The 21,945-nt window shown below is 43.5% G+C and overlaps 2 protein-coding genes, 1 long non-coding RNA gene and 5 other non-coding genes across 9 annotated transcripts in view; all 8 read left to right on the forward strand.

The window, feature by feature from the left end:
* Positions 1 to 9,970, forward strand: part of LOC123487516 (transmembrane protein 19-like) — a 21,402-nt gene extending 11,432 nt beyond the window's left edge. For both annotated transcript variants that reach the window (XM_045218740.1, XM_045218739.1), the window contains exons 4-8: positions 2,827 to 2,964; positions 3,370 to 3,446; positions 3,563 to 3,740; positions 8,839 to 9,048; positions 9,381 to 9,970. In XM_045218740.1, the coding sequence (XP_045074675.1) occupies positions 2,827 to 2,964; positions 3,370 to 3,446; positions 3,563 to 3,740; positions 8,839 to 9,048; positions 9,381 to 9,541 (764 nt within the window). In that variant the 3' untranslated portion in view covers positions 9,542 to 9,970. The remainder of the gene's footprint in view (positions 1 to 2,826; positions 2,965 to 3,369; positions 3,447 to 3,562; positions 3,741 to 8,838; positions 9,049 to 9,380) is intronic.
* trnak-cuu lies at positions 6,286 to 6,358 on the forward strand. Its single transcript has one exon. It is a non-coding gene; the product is annotated as a tRNA-Lys (tRNA).
* Positions 6,744 to 6,816, forward strand: trnak-cuu. Its single transcript has one exon. It is a non-coding gene; the product is annotated as a tRNA-Lys (tRNA).
* Positions 7,549 to 7,621, forward strand: trnak-cuu. The gene has a single exon. It is a non-coding gene; the product is annotated as a tRNA-Lys (tRNA).
* trnak-cuu lies at positions 8,284 to 8,356 on the forward strand. Its single transcript has one exon. It is a non-coding gene; the product is annotated as a tRNA-Lys (tRNA).
* Positions 9,971 to 11,558: 1,588 nt separating the features above from the next.
* On the forward strand, positions 11,559 to 11,631 carry trnak-cuu. The gene has a single exon. It is a non-coding gene; the product is annotated as a tRNA-Lys (tRNA).
* Positions 11,632 to 12,051: 420 nt separating this feature from the next.
* Positions 12,052 to 15,017, forward strand: LOC123487518. The gene is made up of 4 exons (XR_006659800.1): positions 12,052 to 12,146; positions 12,324 to 12,423; positions 14,694 to 14,771; positions 14,947 to 15,017. It is a non-coding gene; the product is annotated as an uncharacterized LOC123487518 (long non-coding RNA).
* A 1,622-nt stretch (positions 15,018 to 16,639) lies between these two features.
* The window catches only part of LOC121553382 (ras-related protein Rab-21), a 31,911-nt gene continuing 26,605 nt past the window's right edge, over positions 16,640 to 21,945 (forward strand). The window contains 1 exon segment of the mRNA XM_045218741.1: positions 16,640 to 16,983. Coding sequence (XP_045074676.1) covers positions 16,843 to 16,983 — 141 coding nt within the window. The 5' untranslated portion in view covers positions 16,640 to 16,842.

Genomic DNA, 21,945 nt, shown 5'->3' on the forward strand with positions numbered 1-21,945 from the left:
TTCAACAGGACAATGACCCAAAACACACCTCCAGGCTGTGTAAGAGCTATTTGACCAAGGAGAGTGATGGAGTGCTGCATCAGATGACCTGGCCTCCACAATCACCCGACCTCAACCCAATTTGAAATGGTTTGGAATGAGTTGGACCGCAGAGTGAAGGAAAAGCAGCCAACAAGTGCTCAGCATATGTGGGAACTCCTTCAAGACTGTTGGAAAAGCATTCCTCATGAAGCTGGTTGAGAGAATGCCAAGAGTGTGCAAAGCTGTCATCAAGGCAAAGGGTGGCTATTTTTGAAGAATCTCAAATATAAAATGTATTTTGATTTGTTTAACACTTTTTTGGTTCCATATGTGTTATTTCATAGTTTTGATGTATTCACTATTATTCTACAATGTAGAAAATAGTAAAAATAAAGAAAAACCCTTGAATGAGTAGGTGTGTCCAAACTTTTGACTGGTGCTGTATGTACTGTATAATACTATTCAGTATCTGTATATGTACAGCATAGTCCTATTCAGTATCTGAATTATATATATACTGCATAATACTATTCAGTATCTATCTACTGTAGATACTTCCTTCATACAGGACACAGAGACAAATGTGTATCCGAGAGTTCATCGGACTCTGGGGAAGTAGATAAAGCATTTTTTAAACATTTTAAGTCATTTAGCAGACGCTCTTATCCAGAAGCGAATTACATTATTTTTTTATTTTTCATACTGGCCCCCCGTGGGAATTGAACCCACAACCCTGGCATTGCAAACGCCATGCTCTACCAACTGAGCTACATCCCTGCCGGCCATTTCCCTCCCCTACCCTGGACGAGCTGGGCCAATTGTGCGCCGCCCCATAGGTCTCCCGGTCGCGGCCGGCCTACGACAGAGCCTGGATTCAAACCAGGATCTCTGAGTGGCACAGCTAGCACTGCCGATGCAGTGCCTTAGACCACTGCGCCACTCGGGGACTGATTTGCCAAAATCCCAAGTATCACTTTAACCTCAGGAGTCTCTGTGTGGAACGCATCTTAGAATGACTAATTGCATCAAACACCCAACAGAGACTCCTATTATTATATCTAAGATGCGTTCCACACAGTTACAGCAAGCCCCAGGCGTACGTTTGAGAAGAGTGGTTGCCCTGACGTCAGTCACACATTAGCCAGGCCACCGGCGGTTCTCATGTGGTGTAGTGATTTGGATCTGAGAGGAACTGATTTAGTCACCATTCCCTTTTAAAATCGGGGTTCTGTGCTGAGTCACATGATTCAACTGATGGAGCAGTTTATTCATGTATTAATTGGCACATTCCACGGCAGAATAGGCCGGAAATATTTTTTGGGGGTATCGCAGATTGTTCAGGCAATTCTCACATATAAACTGGGAGGAAGGTTGTTTTGACGTTTGTATCACAAACAATTTTTGAGAAAATCATGATGGAAGTGGCAATTGTAGGCTCTTTTTAGACTTATACAGTCATGGTCAAAAGTTTTGAGAATGACACAAGTATTGGTCTTCACAAAGTTCGCAGCTTCAGTGTTATGAGATATTTTTGTCAGATGTTACTATGGTATACTGAAGTATAATTACAAGCGTTCCATAAGTGTCAAAGGCTTTTATTGACAGTTACATTAAGTTTATGCAAAGAGTCAATATTTGCAGTGTTGACCCTTCTTTTTCAAGACCTCTGCAATCCGCCCTGGCATGCTGTCAATTAACTTCTGGGCCACATCCTGACTGATGGCAGCCCATTCTTGCATAATCAATGCTTGGAGTTTGCCCGAATTTGTGGGTTTTTGTTTGTCCACCCGCCTCTTGAGAATCGACCACAAGTTCTCAATGGGATTAAGGTCTGGGGAGTTTTCCTGGCCATGGACCCAAAATGTTGATGTTTTGTTCCCCGAGCCACTTAGTTATCACTTTTGCCTTATGGCAAGGTGCTCCATCATGCTGGAAAAGGCATTGGTCGTCACCAAACTGTTCTTGGATGGTTGGGAGAAGTTGCTCTCAGAGGATGTGTTGTTACCATTCTTTATTCATGATAAATGGTTGATTTAGGTACAATCTTACTAGCAGCAATATCCTTGCCTGTGAAGCCCTTTTTGTGCAACGCAATGATGACGGCACGTGTTTCCTTGCAGGTAACCATGGTTAACAGAGGAAGAACAATGATTTCAAGCACCACCCTCCTTTTTAAAGCTTCCAGTCTGTTATTCTAACTCAATCAGCATGACAGAGTGATCTCCACCCTTGTCCTTGTCAACACTCTCTCACCTGTGTTAACGGAGAATCACTGACATGATGTAGAGTATATTGTTCCAAGACAATATGTCTTAAAATGAACAAAATCAAAAAGGGTACTTTTCAGATATTCATATTAATATTTTTTTTATGTTGAATAAATGAATGTGAAATATTTTTTTCATAATCCAAGTCATACTCCATATGGTTGAGCACACTATAAGAAGGATAATATCACCAAGATGTCTGTCTCATGAACGGTTCACAGATCATAGGGTCTTACAGGAGGCATGTATTGGTCTAAAAAGGGCATAAAATGGCCACTTTCATCATGATTCTTTCAGAAATCATATGGAGAGAGTCGATGTCCTGCAGTACTGTTCTGATAAGGTAGTTAGGCCTAGTTTGTAACCTGGTCCCAGATCTGTTAGTGCCAGCTCCTGTGGTTGTTGTTATGTCAAACAAACACGTGGTCATAACAACGGCCATAAGAGTTGGCTATAAAAACAAGTACAAACAGATCTGGGACCAGGCAAGTGTGTTTGAGTTGCATTGTTTTAATGCTTTAGTTCTCTGTCCCTACAGCCCTGCTGGTCGGCTTCATCCTCACCATGGCCAACATGAGCTTCTTCTCCGCCCTGCTGGCTTTCTTCATCACTTCCTCCAAGCTGACGCGCTGGAAACAAGAAGTCAAGAAGAAGCTGGACTCTGAATATAAAGAAGGTAACAAGCTACAGTAGCTAAGCTAAATGAATCTCTAGAGAGTCAGGCCACACCCCAGTCAGGCCACGCCCCAGTCAGGCCACGCCCCAGTCGGGCCACGCCCCAGTCAGGCCACACCCCAGTCAGGCCACGCCCCAGTCAGGCCACGCCCCAGTCAGGCCACGCCCCAGTCAGGCCACACCCCAGTCAGCAACAGCCTGCTACTGGATTGGTTGGTCTATCTGCCTCAGTCAGTGATATCTGACAAACCTGCATAAGCCATTTGACCTTAAAGGGATAGTTCACCTTTTTGAAGTTTTAGCTTATTTAAACAAGGGAAAAAAACAACCCCCTAGGGAGGTCAAAAGTAAGTGAAACATTTGGAAGTGAACTATCATTTTAATGTGTGTCCCCTTTGCCCTCCAGGTGGTCAGAGGAACTGGGTGCAGGTGTTCTGTAACGGTGGTGTCCCCACAGAGCTGGCCCTGCTCTATATGATCGAGGTCAATCAATGAATTTAATTAATTATACATTTAAATACATATACAGCTGCCTCAGCCAACAGTACATCATCACACATCTGAGGTTATTTCCATTGTGTGGTCCTGGTTAATATCAGGTGGGTCCTGGGGAGATGCCGGTGGACTTTGGGAAGCAGTACTCGGCCTCCTGGATGTGCCTGTCTCTGCTGGGGGCCTTGGCCTGCTCTACGGGGGACACCTGGGCATCAGAGGTGGGGCCCGTCCTCAGCCAGACCAAGCCCAGGCTCATCACCTCCTGGAGAGAGGTTCCTACAGGTACACACACACACCTGGGCATCAGAGGTGGGGCCCGTCCTCAGCCAGACCAAACCCAGGCTCATTAACTCCGTAAAGGGCCATATATACAGTACCAGTCAAGCGTTTGGCTACACCTACTCATTCAAGGGTTTTTCTTTATTTTTACTATTTTCTACATTGTAGAATAATAGTGAAGACATCAAAACTTATGAAATAATACATATGGAATCATGTAGTAACCCAAAAAAATTTAAACAAATCAAAATACATTTTATATTTGAGATTCTTCAAAGTAGCCACCCTTTGCCTTGATGACAGCTTTGCACACTCTTGGCATTCTCTCAACCAGCTTCATGAGGTAGTCACCTTGAATGCATTTAAATTAACAGGTGTGCCTTCTTAAAAGTTAATTTGTGGAATTTCTTTCCTTCTTAATGCGTTTCAACCAATCAGTTGTGTTGTGACAAGGTGGGGGGGGGGGGCTGATCACCGACAACGATGAGACAGCCTATAGGGAGGAGGTCAGAGACCTGGCCGTATGGTGCCAGGATAACAACCTCTCCCTCAATGTGACCAAGACAAAGGAGATGATTATGGACTACAGGAAAAAAAAAGAGGACTGAGCACACCCCCATTCTCATCGATGGGGCTGTAGTGGAACAGGTTGAGAGCTTCAAGTTCCTTGGTGTCCACATCACCAACAAACTATCATGGTCCAAACACACCAAGACAGTCGTGAAGAGGGCACGACAAAGCCTATTCCCCCTCAGGAGACTGAAAAGATTTGGCATGGGTCCTCAGATCCTCAAAATGTTATACAGCTGCACCATCGGAGCATCCTGACTGGTTGCATCACCGCCTGGTATGGCAACTGCTTGGCCTCGACCACAAGGCACTACAGAGGGTAGTGCGTACGGCCCAGTACATCACTGGGGCCAAGCTTCCTGCCATCCAGGACCTCTATACCAGGCGGTGTCAGAGGAAGGCCCTCAAAATTGTCAAAGACTCCAGCCACCCTAGTCATAGACTGTTCTCTCTGCTACCGCACGACAAACGGTACCGGAGTGCCAAGTCTAGGTCCAAAAGACTTCTCAACAGCTTCTACCCCCAAGCCATAAGACTCCTGAACAGCTAATCATGGCTACCCAGACTATTTGCACTGCCCCCCCCCACCCCATCCTTTTACGCTGCTGCTACTCTGTTAATTATTTATGCATAGTCACTTTAACTCTACCCACATGTACATATTACCTCAACTACCTCAACTAGCCGGTGCCCCCCGCACATTGACTCAGTACCGGTACCCCCCCTGTATATAATATGTATATAGCCTCACTACTGTTATTTTATTTTACTTCTGCTCTTTTTTTCTCAACACTTTTTTGTTGTTGTTTTATTTTACTTTTTACTAAAAAATAAATGCACTGTTGGTTAAGGGCTGTAAGTAAGCATTTCACTGTAATGTCTACACCTGTTGTATTCGGGCGCATGTGGCTAATAAAATTTGATTTGATTTTGATCAAAACTATGAAATAACACATGGAATCATGTACAATGTAGAAGAAAAAAATAAAGAAAAACACTTGAATGAGTAGACGTGTCCAAACTTTTGACTGGTACTGTGTGTGTGTATATATATATATATATATATATATATATATATATATATATATATATATATATATATATATATAACCAGTAATGACTAAATGAATGTTTATAATGGTGCTATTATACCATGTAATAATGCTATGTCCTATCACAAGTGGAGGATTAGGGTATAGGACATGGTCAAAGGTCAAGTCTCATGCTGTCATGAGGCTTGTTAACAGGAAGTTAAAGGATATATCCATATTCAGGCTATTCCTGGCAGGGTCTGTCTCTCTATGGGGGGGGTCATGAGACCTTTGGACCATGTCTTTCAGCCCCACACTATGGCTAAGTCCAAATGGCACAAATACCCTGGTCAAAAGTAGTGCACTATATAGGGAATAGGGTGCCATTTGGTGGAGTGTATGTAAAAAGAGGGTACTTAATTTTGATAGTTGTTACTATTATTGTCTCTAGACTGGTCATTTCCCAACCTGGTCTACGAGTTGTTACATGTTGGGCTGGTGTGGGGTGTCATTTCCCAACCTGGTCTAAGAGTTATTACATATTGGGCTGTTATTTCCCAACCTGGTCTAAGAGTTATTACATATTGGGCTGTTATTTCCCAACCTGGTCTAAGAGTTATTACATATTGGGCTGTTATTTCCCAACCTGGTCTAAGAGTTATTACATATTGGGCTGTTATTTCCCAACCTGGTCTAAGAGTTATTACATATTGGGCTGTTATTTCCCAACCTGGTCTAAGAGTTATTACATATTGGGCTGTTATTTCCCAACCTGGTCTAAGAGTTATTACATATTGGGCTGTTATTTCCCAACCTGGTCTAAGAGTTATTACATATTGGGCTGTTATTTCCCAACCTGGTCTAAGAGTTATTACATATTGGGCTGTTATTTCCCATCCTGGTCTAAGAGTTGTGTTAAGTTGGGCTGGTGTGGGCTGTGCCTCCAGGCCCGGCTAGCTCAGTCGGTAGAGCATGAGACTCTTAATCTCAGGGTCGTGGGTTCGAGCCCCACGTTGGGCGCACATCTTTTGATTTGAAAGCCTTTCTCCTTCTGATAAATGTGTCAGCATTTTAGACACTAGAGGGTTGGTTGGAAAGAAAGTCAATCTGTTTACTGACTGTTCAGTCAACAACTTTTCTTTTCACATTGATGAGTAACAGGATAAAAGACTGTGGGTGATATGTGAAATCTAAAAGGGGACAGGGTTGGAGTCAGTTAATTGAAATGTAATGTAAATAATGTCTATCTATTGACAGTGCGACTCCACTTACAACTATTCTCAGTGTTGAGGAAGAAGATCATTCCAGTAAATGACTGTGGCAGGTGATGTTAAAACCAGGAGGGGGCAGGGTTCCTGACTCATCTTGACAGTTCCTATGCGCGGGGAATTCCAGTTGCCCTCAGGCCCGGCTAGCTCAGTCGGTAGAGCATGAGACTCTTAATCTCAGGGTCGTGGGTTCGAGCCCCACGTTGGGCGCAAACATTTTGATTTGCATACCGGGTAGTTTCCTGGACACAGATTAAGCATAGTCCTAGACTAAAAAGCACTTCCTATGAAGAGTCTCAATTGAGCATGTTTTTGGACTAGGACTTCATCTGTGTCCGGGAAACCAGCCTTAGAGGTATAGTTGTTAGTACAGGTGCACCATAAATGACCAGTATTTGTTGGACTGTTTAGTTCAAACAACAACTTCTGACAGTGATGAGTACTAGGGTGGTGATATAGAGGACTGGTGAAATCCAAGAGGCAGGGTTGGTTCACACCCTGTGAGGTCTGTCAGTGGACACGGTTGGTTCACACCCTGTGAGGTCTGTCAGTGGACAGGGTTGGTTCACACCCTGTGAGGTCTGTCAGTGGACAGGGTTGGTTCACACCCTGTGAGGTCTGTCAGTGGACAGGGTTGGTTCACACCCTGTGAGGTCTGTCAGTGGACAGGGTTGGTTCACACCCTGTGAGGTCTGTCAGTGGACACGGTTGGTTCACACCCTGTGAGGTCTGTCAGTGGACAGGGTTGGTTCACACCCTGTGAGGTCTGTCAGTGGACAGGGTTGGTTCACACCCTGTGAGGTCTGTCAGAGGACAGGGTTGGTTCACACCCTGTGAGGTCTGTCAGTGGACAGGGTTGGTTCACACCCTGTGAGGTCTGTCAGTGGACAGGGTTGGTTCACACTGAGGCCTGTATGGGGGTGGTGATATGTGGTGATGCAAGCCCGGCTAGCTCAGTCGGTAGAGCATGAGACTCTTAATCTCAGGGTCGTGGGTTCGAGCCCCACGTTGGGCGCTAACTTTTTGATTTGCATACCAGGTAGTTTCCTGGACACAGATTAAGCATAGTCCTCTGTAGCTCAATTGGTAGAGCACGGCGCTTGTAACGCCAGGGTAGTGGGTTCGATCCCCGGGACCACCCATACACAAAAATGTATGCACTCATGACTGTAAGTCGCTTTGGATAAAAGCGTCTGCTAAATGGCATATTATTTATTATATTATTAGACTAAAAGCACTTCCTATGAAGAATCTCAATTGAGCATGTTTTTTGACTAGGACTTCATCTGTGTCCGGGAAACCAGCCTTAGAGGTATAGTTGTTAGTACAGGTGCAACATAAATGACCAGTATTTGTTGGACTGTTTAGTTCAAACAACAACTTCTGATAGTGATGAGTACTAGGGTGGTGATATAGAGGACTGGTGAAATCCAAGAGGCAGGGTTGGTTCACACCCTGTGAGGTCTGTCAGTGGACAGGGTTGGTTCACACCCTGTGAGGTCTGTCAGTGGACAGGGTTGGTTCACACCCTGTGAGGTCTGTCAGTGGACAGGGTTGGTTCACACCCTGTGAGGTCTGTCAGTGGACAGGGTTGGTTCACACCCTGTGAGGTCTGTCAGTGGACAGGGTTGGTTCACACTGAGGCCTGTATGTGGGTGGTGTTATGTGGTGATGCAAGCCCGGCTAGCTCAGTCGGTAGAGCATGAGACTCTTAATCTCAGGGTCGTGGGTTCGAGCCCCACGTTGGGCGCACATCTTTTGATTTGAAAGCCTTTCTCCTTCTGATAAATGTGTCAGCATTTTAGACACTAGAGGGTTGGTTGGAAAGAAAGTCAATCTGTTTACTGACTGTTCAGTCAACAACTTTTCTTTTCACATTGATGAGTAACAGGATAAAAGACTGTGGGTGATATGTGAAATCTAAAAGGGGACAGGGTTGGAGTCAGTTAATTGAAATGTAATGTAAATAATGTTTTGTGTTCAGTGCTAGCCTCTGACAGACATTGACCTGAACACAGTTTCAATGGGGGTAAGGGATAGTAACCACATAGTATACTGTAAATAGTCTAGTCTTCCTGCATCCTGTTCCTATTTTGGGAGCTTGTTTTTAGATAAATGTTTCTACTACACCTGTGCCTACTAGTGGATCCAATTCACCGTCAGTTCTAACAATGCGCCCCATGAGAGCTAGCCTCTCCATTGGTGTTAATGGTTCCTCTGTTCTTTTCACAGGCACCAATGGAGGAGTGACCCCAGTGGGTCTACTGGCTAGCTTCCTGGGGGGCCTGGCAGTGGGCGTGGCTTACTATATCTCTCAAATCCTATTGGTCCGTGACCTGCACCTGGCTGATCCCCAGTGGCCAATCATAGTCTATGGAGCCATGGCTGGCCTAGTGGGGTCCATGCTGGACTCTGTCCTGGGAGCACACTGGCAGTACTCAGGTGGGTCTGACAACCATTAGTTATTCATGTTATTATCAGGGATTAGATCGTTATTATCAGGGATTAGTTATTAACATGTTATTATCAGGGATTAGTTCATGTTATTATCAGGGAAAAGGACACATAACTAACTAGAGATATAGATTAATATGTTATTCATTTATTTGGATTTTTCATATTGAATGGACCCCTTTAAAATTTGTTTTTACATATGTTTAATACATTCCAAATGGATATCAGCAGGCGCTTGAAGTGTCTTTAATTTCAAACATCGCAGGCATTGAAAATGTCTGCTCCACTCTTACTCATAGATGATGTCTGTTCTTCCCCAGGTTATGATGCCAGCGTTGGAAAGGTTGTGAACTATGAGTCTGTGACAACGAAGCGGATATGTGGGAAGCCTATCCTGGACAACAATGGCGTTAACCTCTTCTCTTCCATCATAGTAGCTTTGGTTCTTCCCGGTGTTGCATGGGGCTTCTGGCCTCACTAGGGAAGGAGCTCTTTACACTTCCCTGATTTGTGTTTTCAAATGTTGGAGCAAATGTTTGTTTTGTCAAAATTTGGAGCAAATGTTTTGCTTGTTGTATTGAAGCCGTGCCACTACCACAATATACAATGTTTTATACTTGACCTAGTATGGTCTAGCTTGTTGTCTAAGGAAATGTTTTATACTTGACCTAGTATGGTCTAGCTTGTTGTCTAAGGAAATGGAGTTACCATGCTACAAATAACCTCAACTCTGATTGTGTGTCTTTTTGGTAATACATTTGTTGATCTTAGTTTAATCATCTAGATTTATATTGTTTCCTGAAATGCATTAAGTGCATGGACTTTATAGGAGAGCAGTGTTGATTTTCATTATCTAGATTTGAATTTATATTGTTTCCTGAAATGCATTAAGTGTATGGACTTTATAGGAGAGCAGTGTTTTTTGTTTGATAGTGAGTTTTTGTTGTAATACTCTCTTTTGAGTAGGCCTACACCCTACACTAGAGAAGGGGTGAGAGACGGGGTGAGAGAAGGGGTGAGAGAAGGGGTGAGGAGCCTACACCCTACACTAGAGAAGGGGTGAGAGACGGGGTGAGAGAAGGGGTGAGAGAAGGGGTGAGGAGCCTACACCCTACACTAGAGAAGGGGTGAGAGAAGGGGTGAGAGAAGGGGTGAGAGACGGGGTGAGGAGCCTACACCCTACACTAGAGAAGGGGTGAGAGACGGGGTGAGAGAAGGGGTGAGGAGCCTACACCCTACACTAGAGAAGGGGTGAGAGACGGGGTGAGAGAAGGGGTGAGAGAAGGGGTGAGGAGCCTACACCCTACACTAGAGAAGGGGTGAGAGAAGGGGGTGAGAGAAGGGGTGAGAGAAGGGGTGAGAGACGGGGTGAGGAGCCTACACCCTACACTAGAGAAGGGGTGAGAGACGGGGTGAGAGAAGGGGTGAGGAGCCTACACCCTACACTAGAGAAGGGGTGAGAGACGGGGGTGAGAGAAGGGGTGAGAGAAGGGGTGAGGAGCCTACACCCTACACTAGAGAAGGGGTGAGAGACGGGGTGAGAGACGGGGTGAGAGAAGGGGTGAGGAGCCTACACCCTACACTAGAGAAGGGGTGAGAGAAGCCTACACCCTACACTAGAGAAGGGGTGAGAGAAGGGGTGAGAGAAGGGGTGAGGAGCCTACACCCTACACTAGAGAAGGGGGTGAGAGAAGGGGGAGAGGAGCCTACACCCTACACTAGAGAAGGGGTGAGAGAAGGGGTGAGAGGAGCCTACACCCTACACTAGAGAAGGGGTGAGAGAAGGGGTGAGAGGAGCCTACACCCTACACTAGAGAAGTAGTGAGAGAAGGGGTGAGAGGAGCCTACACCCTACACTAGAGAAGGGGTGAGAGACGGGGTGAGAGAAGGGGTGAGAGACGGGGTGAGAGGAGCCTACACCCTACATTAGAGAAGGAATGAGAGAGACAGAAGTGAAAGTGTTTTATGTCACCAGCCCCCAAACAAATGGCATATTATTATTATTAAGTCCTTTACAAATGTGGTTTGTAATGGTTGTTTTGATAAGTCTCCAATTGATGCTGTAAACAATTAGCATTGGAATAAATACTTGATGGATTTTTGCCTTATTGCATCATATGAATGTTGAGAGAGTAGCATTACCAGTGATGTTTACCCTTTTCAAGGACCGTGATCCGAGTACAGATTACACCAGCAGCTGATCTAGGATGAGGGTCTGTATTCACGAAGCCTTTTAGAGTAGCAGTGCTGATCTGTGATCAGTTTTGCGTTTAGATTATATTGAATCAGATGACGTGGACAGAAGGAACCTGATCCTAGATCAGAACTCCTACCCTGGGAGGCTTTGTGAACACGGATCAAGGGCTTTGTGTATGCAGTGGTGACTCACTGAGTAATTGCATCAGTGTTGGAGCGAGCTCTGTGTGAATTGTAAGAAAAGAGGGGGCAGGGTTCGCGCCTCATGGTTTGTAAAGGGGGAGTTTCCTGATATGTTGCAAGCCCGGCTAGCTCAGTCGGTAGAGCATGAGACTCTTAATCTCAGGGTCGTGGGTTCGAGCCCCACGTTGGGCGCACGTCTTTTGAACGAGCGCTTTAAAGCTTCTCGATAAATAATATATTATGTTTTAGTTGGAGCATACATGGGGATATTCTCTGTACACTTGAAGGCTCAGCTGGTGCTGTGGGTTTGAAATATAGAAAAAGTGCCTGTTCCTCCTACACATAAAATGTATGAATGTAAATTACATTTGTGTTATACAACAATGAAAAGTATTCGACTTTTCTGGTTAAACATGTCTAAGGATTGGAGTTTATTTTCCAAAAAAAAATCACAAAGCTTGTAATGTACACAGTTACTGAGAAAATAAAATTATGAGGTATGTCAAATGTTTTCTGAGAGGGCGGTTTGTTATGCTTGTGCCGTGGCAACTACCAATGAGAGGAGCGTATTTGAAAAACGTCATGGAGCGCCACGTTCGAAATGTCCTACTTCACATGAACGCAGCTGATCGTTACTAAACGAACTGGATCTGGAGCCTAGACTACTAGTTCCTGCTTGCTACACGACTGTGGCAACCAAGATAAAGGTGGGTTCTTTTAACTGCTACAATGAAAGTGTACTTGTTGTTATAATCAATTACATAATTTAAAACGATTTCCAGTTCGTATTGTAGAGCGTACGTTATTGTATGCAAGTTGCAACAATGTTTACATAATTCGCTATGGATATAAACTGTCGTTCATGTCATGATGGCTTTCTGCAGAGAAAATGAGCTCTGGGAAAGCACTGCAGTCGATGTATACTCACCTCAATCAACAGCCACCGACACCAAGCCTGGCGAAAAGAAAGAAGATTCAAGAGAAGTACGTTGTGAAAGTTGAAATGATTGTTAGATTAATGCATGTAAAACCTACAATTTTTATACAGTATAAATTATGCAATGCGTAGTGTCGATGAAACGCCACTGGCACAGGTGGAGAGCATTTAATGAATCGACCAGAATTTGGTTTCCAGGCGTAGATATTTAGTTGGGTGGTCTTCCCATTAATTGCAGAAGTGACTTGTCGCCTGTCTTCCCGGCTGAGAGCCCCACAGTGGAGGTGTCATTATACCCGTAAAACCTAGCGGTCAAGCAGGGAAATGGTTCCAATCGTTTTCCCATAGGGGATTTGAGAAACACTTCAAATAAGGGCTGTGTTTTGTGTAGGCTTACCCTGGAGTGACATTTTGATAACCATGTCAATCTCTCTCGGGCAAGGTGATTCGTCAATATATTCGGCTCTATTTACTCTCAGATTCCAAAATGTTAATTGGCATAAAAGTAGACATCATGCAAGACTACAAATCCCTGCAAGCTCCTGGATGTCATCTCTAACTGGCACATTTGCTAACAGGTACATTTTAAAGAAATGTAGCCAATTCATTCATTACTGCATTTAGCTAACATTAGATAGTTAATCCAGAGATTCTTACCTTTGCCTCGATTCGGCAGTATCGTCCAGATCATGATGGCATTTGTAGTTCTTTATGATAGCCACATTAGCAGCTAATTAGCATTTCATTTGTTGGGGTAAATACAGGCAAATATATTGATAAAGGTCACCTTCTCCAATATATTTACACTGTTATCAAAACGTCAAGCCAGGGTAAGCCTACACGAAACACAGCCCTTATTTTAAGTGTTTCTAAAAGCCCCTATGGGGAAAAACGTTTTGATACCATTTCCCTGTTTGACCGCTAGGTTTTATGGGTATTATGACTCATACTGTGGTACTCTATTTTTGGGGCGGAGACATGAGCATCTCTTCATTATATACAGATCTGTCTCTCCTCTCAATTCAATTAGAGAGGAAGAGAGAGGACCAACTTTGCGGAAAATCTGCCTTCCTCCAGCAGGTGGCGTTTTTTCACCCACCAAGCAAGGAGTTTTTGTATGAAGTGTCGAATTTTTGTTCAACCAAAAAATGTATGGCTTATTTTCTACCTGAAGTTTATTTGACCTAACAGACGTTTCGTATTGCTTAAGTTGTTACGGGTGTACTGATATAAGTAGCACACATGACATCCCGGCAACTTTGAGAAAAAAACATTTATATTGGTGTTGTCTCGAGATGACTATGCATATTCATGGCATGAGGCTAGTAGCATAGCATCTCTCGATTGAATACAGGTGGTTGACGTCAACAACCCTCATTGAATATTCATAAAGGGATTACAATAATGAGATGTATCCACCAATCCTAAGAAAGGATAGGCGGGAGCTAGACAGTCCGCCGTGCCGCTTTGTGGACAACAACTCCCATTGTTAGGGCGGAGAGACGTGTATCTTGTCAGTATATCCATAATCTTTGATTCAATTCACCCACAGAGGTATAATAAGCGCTCACCTTTGCAAATACTTCCGGTCACCTGTGTAACGTTACCATGTGACAGATTACTTATAACCCACGTGAGAGTGCCCCAAGTCAGGGTCCTGGCTAGAAGGGATTTAGCTTTTGTCAAATTAACATGCTTGACATATTCTCTCTGCTCTACTCTCGCTCTGCTCTACTCTCTCTCTGCTCTGCTCTACTCTCTCTCTGCTCTACTCTCTCTCTCTCTCTCTGCTCTACTCTCTCTCTCTCTCTGCTCTATTCTCTCTGCTCTACTCTCTCTCTCTGCTCTATTCTCTCTGCTCTACTCTCTCTCTCTGCTCTACTCTCTCTCTACTCTACTCTCTCGCTCTCTCTCGCTGCTCTACTCTCTCGCTCTGCTCTACTCTCTCTACTCTCTCTCTCTACTCTCTCTCTCTGCTCTGCTCTACTCTCTCTGCTCTCTCTCTCTACTCTCTCTCTCTGCTCTGCTCTACTCTCTCTGCTCTACTCTCTCTCTCTGTTCTTCTCTCTCTCTCTGCTCTACTCTCTCTCTCTCTCTCTCTCTGCTCTCTACTCTCTCTCTCTCTGCTCTACTCTCTCTCTCTCTGCTCTACTCCTCTCTCTCTCTGCTCTCCTCTCTCTCTCTCTCTGCTCTCCCTCTCTCTCTCTGCTCTACTCTCTCTCTTCTCTCGCTCTACTCTCTCTCTCTCTCTCTCTCTCTCTCTCTCTCTCTCTCTCTCTCTCTCTCTCTCTCTCTACTCCCTCGTGTGGCAATGTAGGTCTGAAATAAGGAGTCCAACAGACAATGTGATGTCCCCATGTACAAGACAGCTCATGAGGAAAGCTATCAAGGACATGTAAGTATGATTCAAATGTCACTTTGTCAGACAAATGTTATTTGTTTTGTTTTTGTCATTTGACTGACATTTGGAGTGTGTGGATTTGACTAAATGAAGTTTCCCCCCTTTCTGTAACTGCAGCAGGCCGTGTAGTCTAAATGCAATTTTTCCATTTGTTTATTCTTGGTTCCAGACCATCATCTCCCAGACCCAGACGGGAAGAGAAAGAGAACTCTAAATAAACGAATGACCTTTTTAAGTACAGTGTGAGGTCTTTACGGTATTCATCTCTCTGCTAAGATGGTCAGGTCAATCCATCATTGACACTTTTCTGACATGATACCATCTTTTTAAGATGTTCTTACTAATCAAGCTGCCCAAATGTTATTTACTTTATTTATCCATTATGCAATATGGTGCACACACGGAGAGGGTTATATTCTTCATCTATTTCGCACTGTTAGTGTTTCTTTGTCATAGTTTTTCTGGTGAATGTATAATGCTATTTGCACTTTAGAGGACATTTATTGTACAGGGCTTTAAGTGGTGGGGGTGTTATAATCTCAAACAAGTGTTCTGTATGTATGCCCTTTGCACAGGTAGACTTCATGGTTTGTTAAAAAAGTAGACTACTTTATATTCTGTTTGTACATTGGCTTTATGTTGCTCAGTTTCAATATGTAATTAGCAAAAAAGGACTTAGCTCACTGCTTTCAATAAACATTTGACTGAGTCATCAGGCATGTATGAAAATTCCTGTCTTACTTTTAATGTTTTTTTTTTTTTTCATTGAAGGTGATATTCAAGAGGTTTGTTGTGACAGTAACTAGTGTTGGATAAGGCTGTAGTGAAACTCTTTGTTTGGTTTGATATGTCCTTGAGATCATTTCGATACCAATGTTTTAGATAACTTGTTACCTTCAACAATAATTAATTAGCTAATTGTGAATACAGGCTCTAGAGACTCAATGAAATAGCCTACCAGGGTTGCACGCTCTCTTGTGTATAAAAAAAGAAAAAAGAAAAAAAGTTGAAAAGCTTTTATTTTAGCGGCTATTGCATAGCAAAAAAATCCAAACGCACCAACGCGTTGCGGCTCACAGGCCACCCTGATGAAGGCCGGTGAGCCGCAAGGCGTTTGTGCGCTTACGTTTGTTGCTATTCAATAGCCGCTAAAATAAAAGCTTTTTAACTTTTCCACAACAGAGTGCCTTGGATTTTTTTTTAAAGTATGGTCGTTATCTAGTTAAGAAAGGGGTAATTTTCTGAATTTTTACCCCAATAAGTCTCTAGTAGAAACAGAAGTAGGTCAAGTTTGAACAAAACAAGCATACTTCTTTCTAAAAAGCAGATTTGAGGCAAGCACTTAGTCTTCTCTCTCTCTGTGTGTATGTACAGCATTGGGGACTTCAGCATCTTGTTCGGGGAGCCTTGCAAGAATTATATGATATTTTGATGTGAAAATAAGCAGATTGTCAGAAATGCTTAAATAAAATATCACTGCCATATGGCTCAGAGGATAAATATATTCCTCATGATTTATGTATGACAAATTATTCTCATTCAGGAGGGTATTGCAGAGATAATGATCCTGGTGAACAACCAACCACATGAATCATAGCCCATCATAATTCAGTTTTTAGGACTAGTTTTTATTACACTGACTACCGAGCTTGTAACTTTTCATCTTTCAAACTGTCTTATTTTGTTTACAGTTTTTATTCATTTCCTAATTTCTGTCTTCTTTGCTCTAACATGCAATATTCAGATTATTTCGGAGACTGAGCCACTGTTCAGCTCCAGCACTTTGGATTGTTGCTGTCCAGTTCATCATATGATCCCCGTGCATGACGTAGGAAGAGACGCCATTAGTACGGGTTGAGAGGGAGAGGAGAGCGAACCAGCGAGCTGAGGGTGGGGGAAATCACTTTGGTCTACAAGAGCTGGGCGACTGACATTTGTTCCTATTCTGATTCGCAGGGGATTCGTGTCCTTGACTATTTCTTGATTTCGATTTGAGACATCTAATGTGATTAGAGGGAGATACTTCGACTGGGCTACTTCTATTCATAATAATATTTATTTCACCATGGCGGCTGGCGGTGGAGCAGGCAACAAAACCTACTCTTTCAAGGTGGTTTTGTTGGGAGAGGGCTGTGTCGGAAAGACGTCGCTCGTGTTGCGGTATTGTGAAAATAAATTCAACGACAAACACATCACCACACTTCAGGTACGTTGATACGTGGCTAACTGCGACTGGACGTGTGCTTCAATCTTGTCCAGACTACAAAGGGTTAAACGTGTTGTACGTAGAATAGAAAATGCGAGCTAACTAACGTTAGCCTAGCTGCTAGTGATAGCCTGTCACTAACTCACATCAACAGGCATTCATCTGTGTCGCAACTAGCTAACTCGTTTTTGGGGGTCCACTACAAGTCACTGCAACCTGTTCAACGTGGTTATTTAGGGTGTTTACCAAGATGACTAACTAGCTAACAATTCTGATAACGATAAGGCATTCTAATAACGATTAGCTATCTAGCTAAATTGACTAACGCTAGCTTTTCAAATAAGCAAAATAAAAACGTTATCTCAACTATACATTGGTGCTATTCAACATGAAACAAGTGTTCTTCAACGTGAATGTAGTAGAGGTGATTTTCCCCCATTGAACAGGAAGTAGCCTACTCACAGATTGAGTAACCAAAACAACAACAACCCACCACCCAACTTTACCTTCCTGTCCAGTGGGCATAGTTACTTGGACTAGAAAGCTGCGCTACCTCGCTAGCTGCCCCAAACTTGGCCCTGCAGGACACTTGACTGAACTGAACAAGGAATGAACTACTATGACATAGCATTTACGCAGAGTAGAGAAAGGTCAAGTTTTACGGCACACCGAAAATCGCATTCAGACTGACAACACAGACTAGAGCTGTCAGTAAGCTCAGGGTTTCTCATAGCAGTAGGTTGCACAATATGTGGTTTGGCAGTGCCGGACGTGATAAGGTCGTAGTTGTTTGTAGTAGGCCATTGGAGCGCTGTTGCCAAACTTATCCTCTTCTATGTATCAATACCATCATGATTCTGCTGCTGCCACGTAATCACACATTACTAAGGTATCATCTTCAATCCTCTGCGATCGCAGTGGCTGTCAAGCAGTCTAACTAGGGTACTAAGCAATTTGTTTGTACTTTGCATTACTGCAAACAGTTAAACCTGTTGCTGAGTCTCTGGAAAGTGTTCAACTATGTCAAAGTTGGCTTACAGGTAGGTTAGTTATGAACTTAGAATGGGCTACTTTTATTGCTCTCCTGAAAGAAGAAAAAGCCTGCATAACTCCTTGTCATTTCCTACCAGGACATCACAAGAGCGTGTTTATTAGTCAAGGCAATGAGAGAGGAAGGAGCTGAATGTCAAGGTAGTTTGCTACTGCACTGCCAGTCTTGGACAGTAGAGGTCTTCTCGGATCCTGAAATTGAGCTCCAAACTGAATTGGATCTGTAAAATTCCCATCCAAGACAGACAGGACCCAGTCATTTTTTTTTCCGAAATATAAAAATGCAGCTTTATTGCCACGAAAGCAAGCAAAATGTACTGAACAAAAAATATTAACGCAACATGAAACAATTTCCAAGATTTTACTGAGTTACAGTTCATATAAGGAAATCAGTCAAGTGAAATAAATTCACATTATAATTAGGCCCTAATCTATGGATTTCACATGACTGGGAATACAGATATTAATCTGTTAGTCACAGATACCTTTAAAAAATGGGCCTCAGGATCACGTCACAGTACCTCTGTGCATTCAAATTGCCATCGATAAAATGCAATCGTGTTCGTTGTCCATAGCTTATGCCTGCCCATACCATAACCCCACCGCCACCATGAGGCACTGTGTTCACAACATTGACATCCGCAGCCCTCTTGCCTACACGATGCCATACACGTGGTCTGTGGTTGTGAGGCTGGTTGGACGTACTTCCACTTCTCCAAAACGACATTATGGTAGAGAAATTAACATTCAATTCTCTGGCAACAGCTCTGGTGGACATTCCTGCATCACCATGCCAATTGCACCCTCCCTCAACTTGAGACATCTGTGGCGTTGTGTTGTGTTGTGCGCATGGAACATTTCGGGGATCTTTTATTTCAGCACATGTAACATGGGACCAACACTTTACATGTTGCGTTTTAATATTTTTTGTGCAGTGTAGTTTTGACTTGTCTGGCAGTGCATGTTGACATTTCACATGCATTTTCAGATGTATCTAAAATCATTGATTTTGTTTAGTATTTTCATAGATGACATCCCAAATTTAAAATGTTGAGACAAGACGGGATCGGGCGTGTGGTGAAGATGCATAGGCCCGTCTCTCTACAGAATGCGCTCTGTCTCCTGCTAATTCGTGCGCATTCATTATTTAATTATGAGTTTACCCTTTTTAATGTTTTATTTTGTATATATCATGCTTGAGCACGCATAGAAGTACCTGGCCTGTTCAACACTCCTTGATAGGCCTAACCATTGTGCCTCAGTGTGAATTAGCAACAATTTCTGATCCCATATCTCCAGTGGAAACTGGTCATAAAATAGGCTACCTGTACACTTATCCCTTGCGCAAATACAGCTGTCTGTCCTGAGCGCATCATTGGCATGGGAGACAGGGAGGGCCAAGTTGAAACAATGATGCTAGTTCCCTATAGCGAGAGCTCAAGCCAAACAGAGGCAGACAGGCGGAAGATAGAGATTAATATATTGAAAGAACCTGAACCAACTCTGCCATGCGTAGCGAAGGTCATTTAATCAGGATATTTTCTTCTTCAAATATAATTTCAGATCTAGTCGGCATTTCACATATTTTCACACAGATCCGAGGTGCGTGGCCGTCTCGTGGTAATCGGTTTCGGGTATATTCGTGAAGACCTCGAGACTAGAGTTCGCTCTCTACTGCACTGCCAGTGGGCCTTGAGTCTGAAAGTTCAGACACTCCGGTAGGATTGTCAAACGTTTGCCTTGAGACAGTACTTGGCACCTCTGACTGCCGACACTGTTCAATCTCTTTTGTGTTCACACAGCAAAGACCTTGGAAGTCGTCAGCCACTCAGCCTTCTTAAAATACTCCAAACCAGAAGGTGGCAGTAGCGTTGTTTGGCAATGCATATCCGTGCTGTATTGCTTGTAGTCTAGATTCCAAGCTATCCGCGCTAATGTTGCCATTTTGTAGAAAGCCTTTGTTGATACTAGCCAGATGGCCACAGCTAGATAACTACCTAGCAAGATGACGAAGAAACATTTTAATTCACTCTCCATAGCATACTCCATAGGATATTCGCTAGCTAGTACAACTTTGCTAGCTAGCTAAGGACACTGCACTAACTCGGCAACTAACACAGGCTGCTGTTTCGTTGAAACTAGCTAATCCATTGTGATTTAATTATGTCAATACTAGCTACAGTGGTTAGCTGGCCTGGAAGAATGATTTAGTGTTGTGTGCATTGCGTCTGTGCACTTAGCTAGCTACCACCACACAGCCTATATTACATATGAAGTGTGACTGGTTCATCCGTGGATGTACAAAGAAAATGCCCCCTTTTTAAAAACTTTTTTTTGGGGGGGTGGGGTTCGTGCTGTCTGATTGGCTCAAAATCAAGTTGCTGGCCACTGACGAGCATTGCGATTCTACAAGTAGAATCGGTAGGTTGGTCGCCACCGGGTCGTCACGCAGCAGGTACCGCTGTTGTTCTAGCATGAGAAGGAACGGCCTCCCACTGTGATAAGGACCCATCGGCAGTGAGATTCTCGGGCGTCATGCTTTAGGCTTCACTGGTCTGAAAACATAATTGAGAAGGATTGAAGAACCCTGCTTTAGAGACTAGAGTCCCGGTGTATCAAACAGTTGTTTCAAGGCCTATTGCAATAGGCCTAGGCCTAGTTGTCAAGTGACCGTTTCCTCTTGCCAGTAGTACTGTTATTGTTTTGTTTACAGTAGTAGGCCTTCATTATTATTGTGTGACGCCTAAGTAAGCAGATTTTCAGTGCTAGTTCATACACTGGATAACAGTTAATGAATACTGACGAGGGCTACATTAACAGCATTAGAGTAGGCTACAGTCAGTCTCCTTATATGATGATGGCACTCTAATCGCACGCCCACTAAGCAAGGTCATTGTGGTTAAAAGGGCAACTGTGCAACAAGCTGGTACCACACCCTTATTACTAATACCAACATACCTCTTCGGGAGCTTGCCCTGGCTTGTCGACTCTCTCACACAGCCAACTGGTAGGTCTCTCTCGTCAATGCAAAGTTAATATTAGGCTTTCTTTGCTGTCAATAATCCTTTTGGGGTCAAAGTAAAAAATGTGGTAAACTTGTCTTGAATGACCCATTTTTAAAATGGCTATTTCCAAGCAAACATTGTTTTGAATATTGGGAAAAGCCCCCTTTGAAACCACATGCTCAGGCAGAAAACAGTGGTGAAACAGTTTGCGTGTGTGCCAACTACAATTTCCACCTCGGTCCTACTTTATTTCCTGTTCACTTTGTGGTCATTCCACAGTTTCCCCTCGGGCCGACTGACGTATCGCGTGTGATTAACCCATTTCAGTTCATTATTATAAGCTCCCCCCATTGGGCCAATCAGTGTCATTTAGTAAATGCCGGATCTCTATGGCAAGACGCGTCATTCACACAAGTTTCGTAAAAAAATTTGGGCCAGTGCTGTCTGAGATCGCGTGTGATTTAATGTGCTAACGGACAGAGACGGATCCACGGCCCCCTCCATGATTTCATCATGGGAGACAATGAAATGTACAACTACTAAAGAGTTTATTGTGTTATGGTTTGTTTGAGAAATACATGTGATCAATGGATAGACAGTGATGGCCTATTATGACCAGTGTTGTGGATAACGGGTTACAAAGTAACGCGTTATGTAATCCGATTTACTTTTATCACTAACGGAGTAAAGTAGCGTGTAATTAATATTATTACAGTTACTTTGTCAAACAACGCGTGCGTTACTTTCAGAATCATATCTCTACCGGGCGCATGTTACCATGATCCGATCTCAACTTGTTTCCTCATTTAGTTCTCAAGCAAGATGGAGAAAGGCTGTTTGGAGAAATGTCATGACAGCTGCTGTCCATAGAAATGCGCACCTCTGATCTTTGCCGTTGATCGCTTGG

The sequence above is a fragment of the Coregonus clupeaformis genome, unplaced genomic scaffold, assembly GCF_020615455.1.
Source record: "Coregonus clupeaformis isolate EN_2021a unplaced genomic scaffold, ASM2061545v1 scaf1763, whole genome shotgun sequence".
Taxonomy (NCBI): domain Eukaryota; kingdom Metazoa; phylum Chordata; class Actinopteri; order Salmoniformes; family Salmonidae; genus Coregonus; species Coregonus clupeaformis.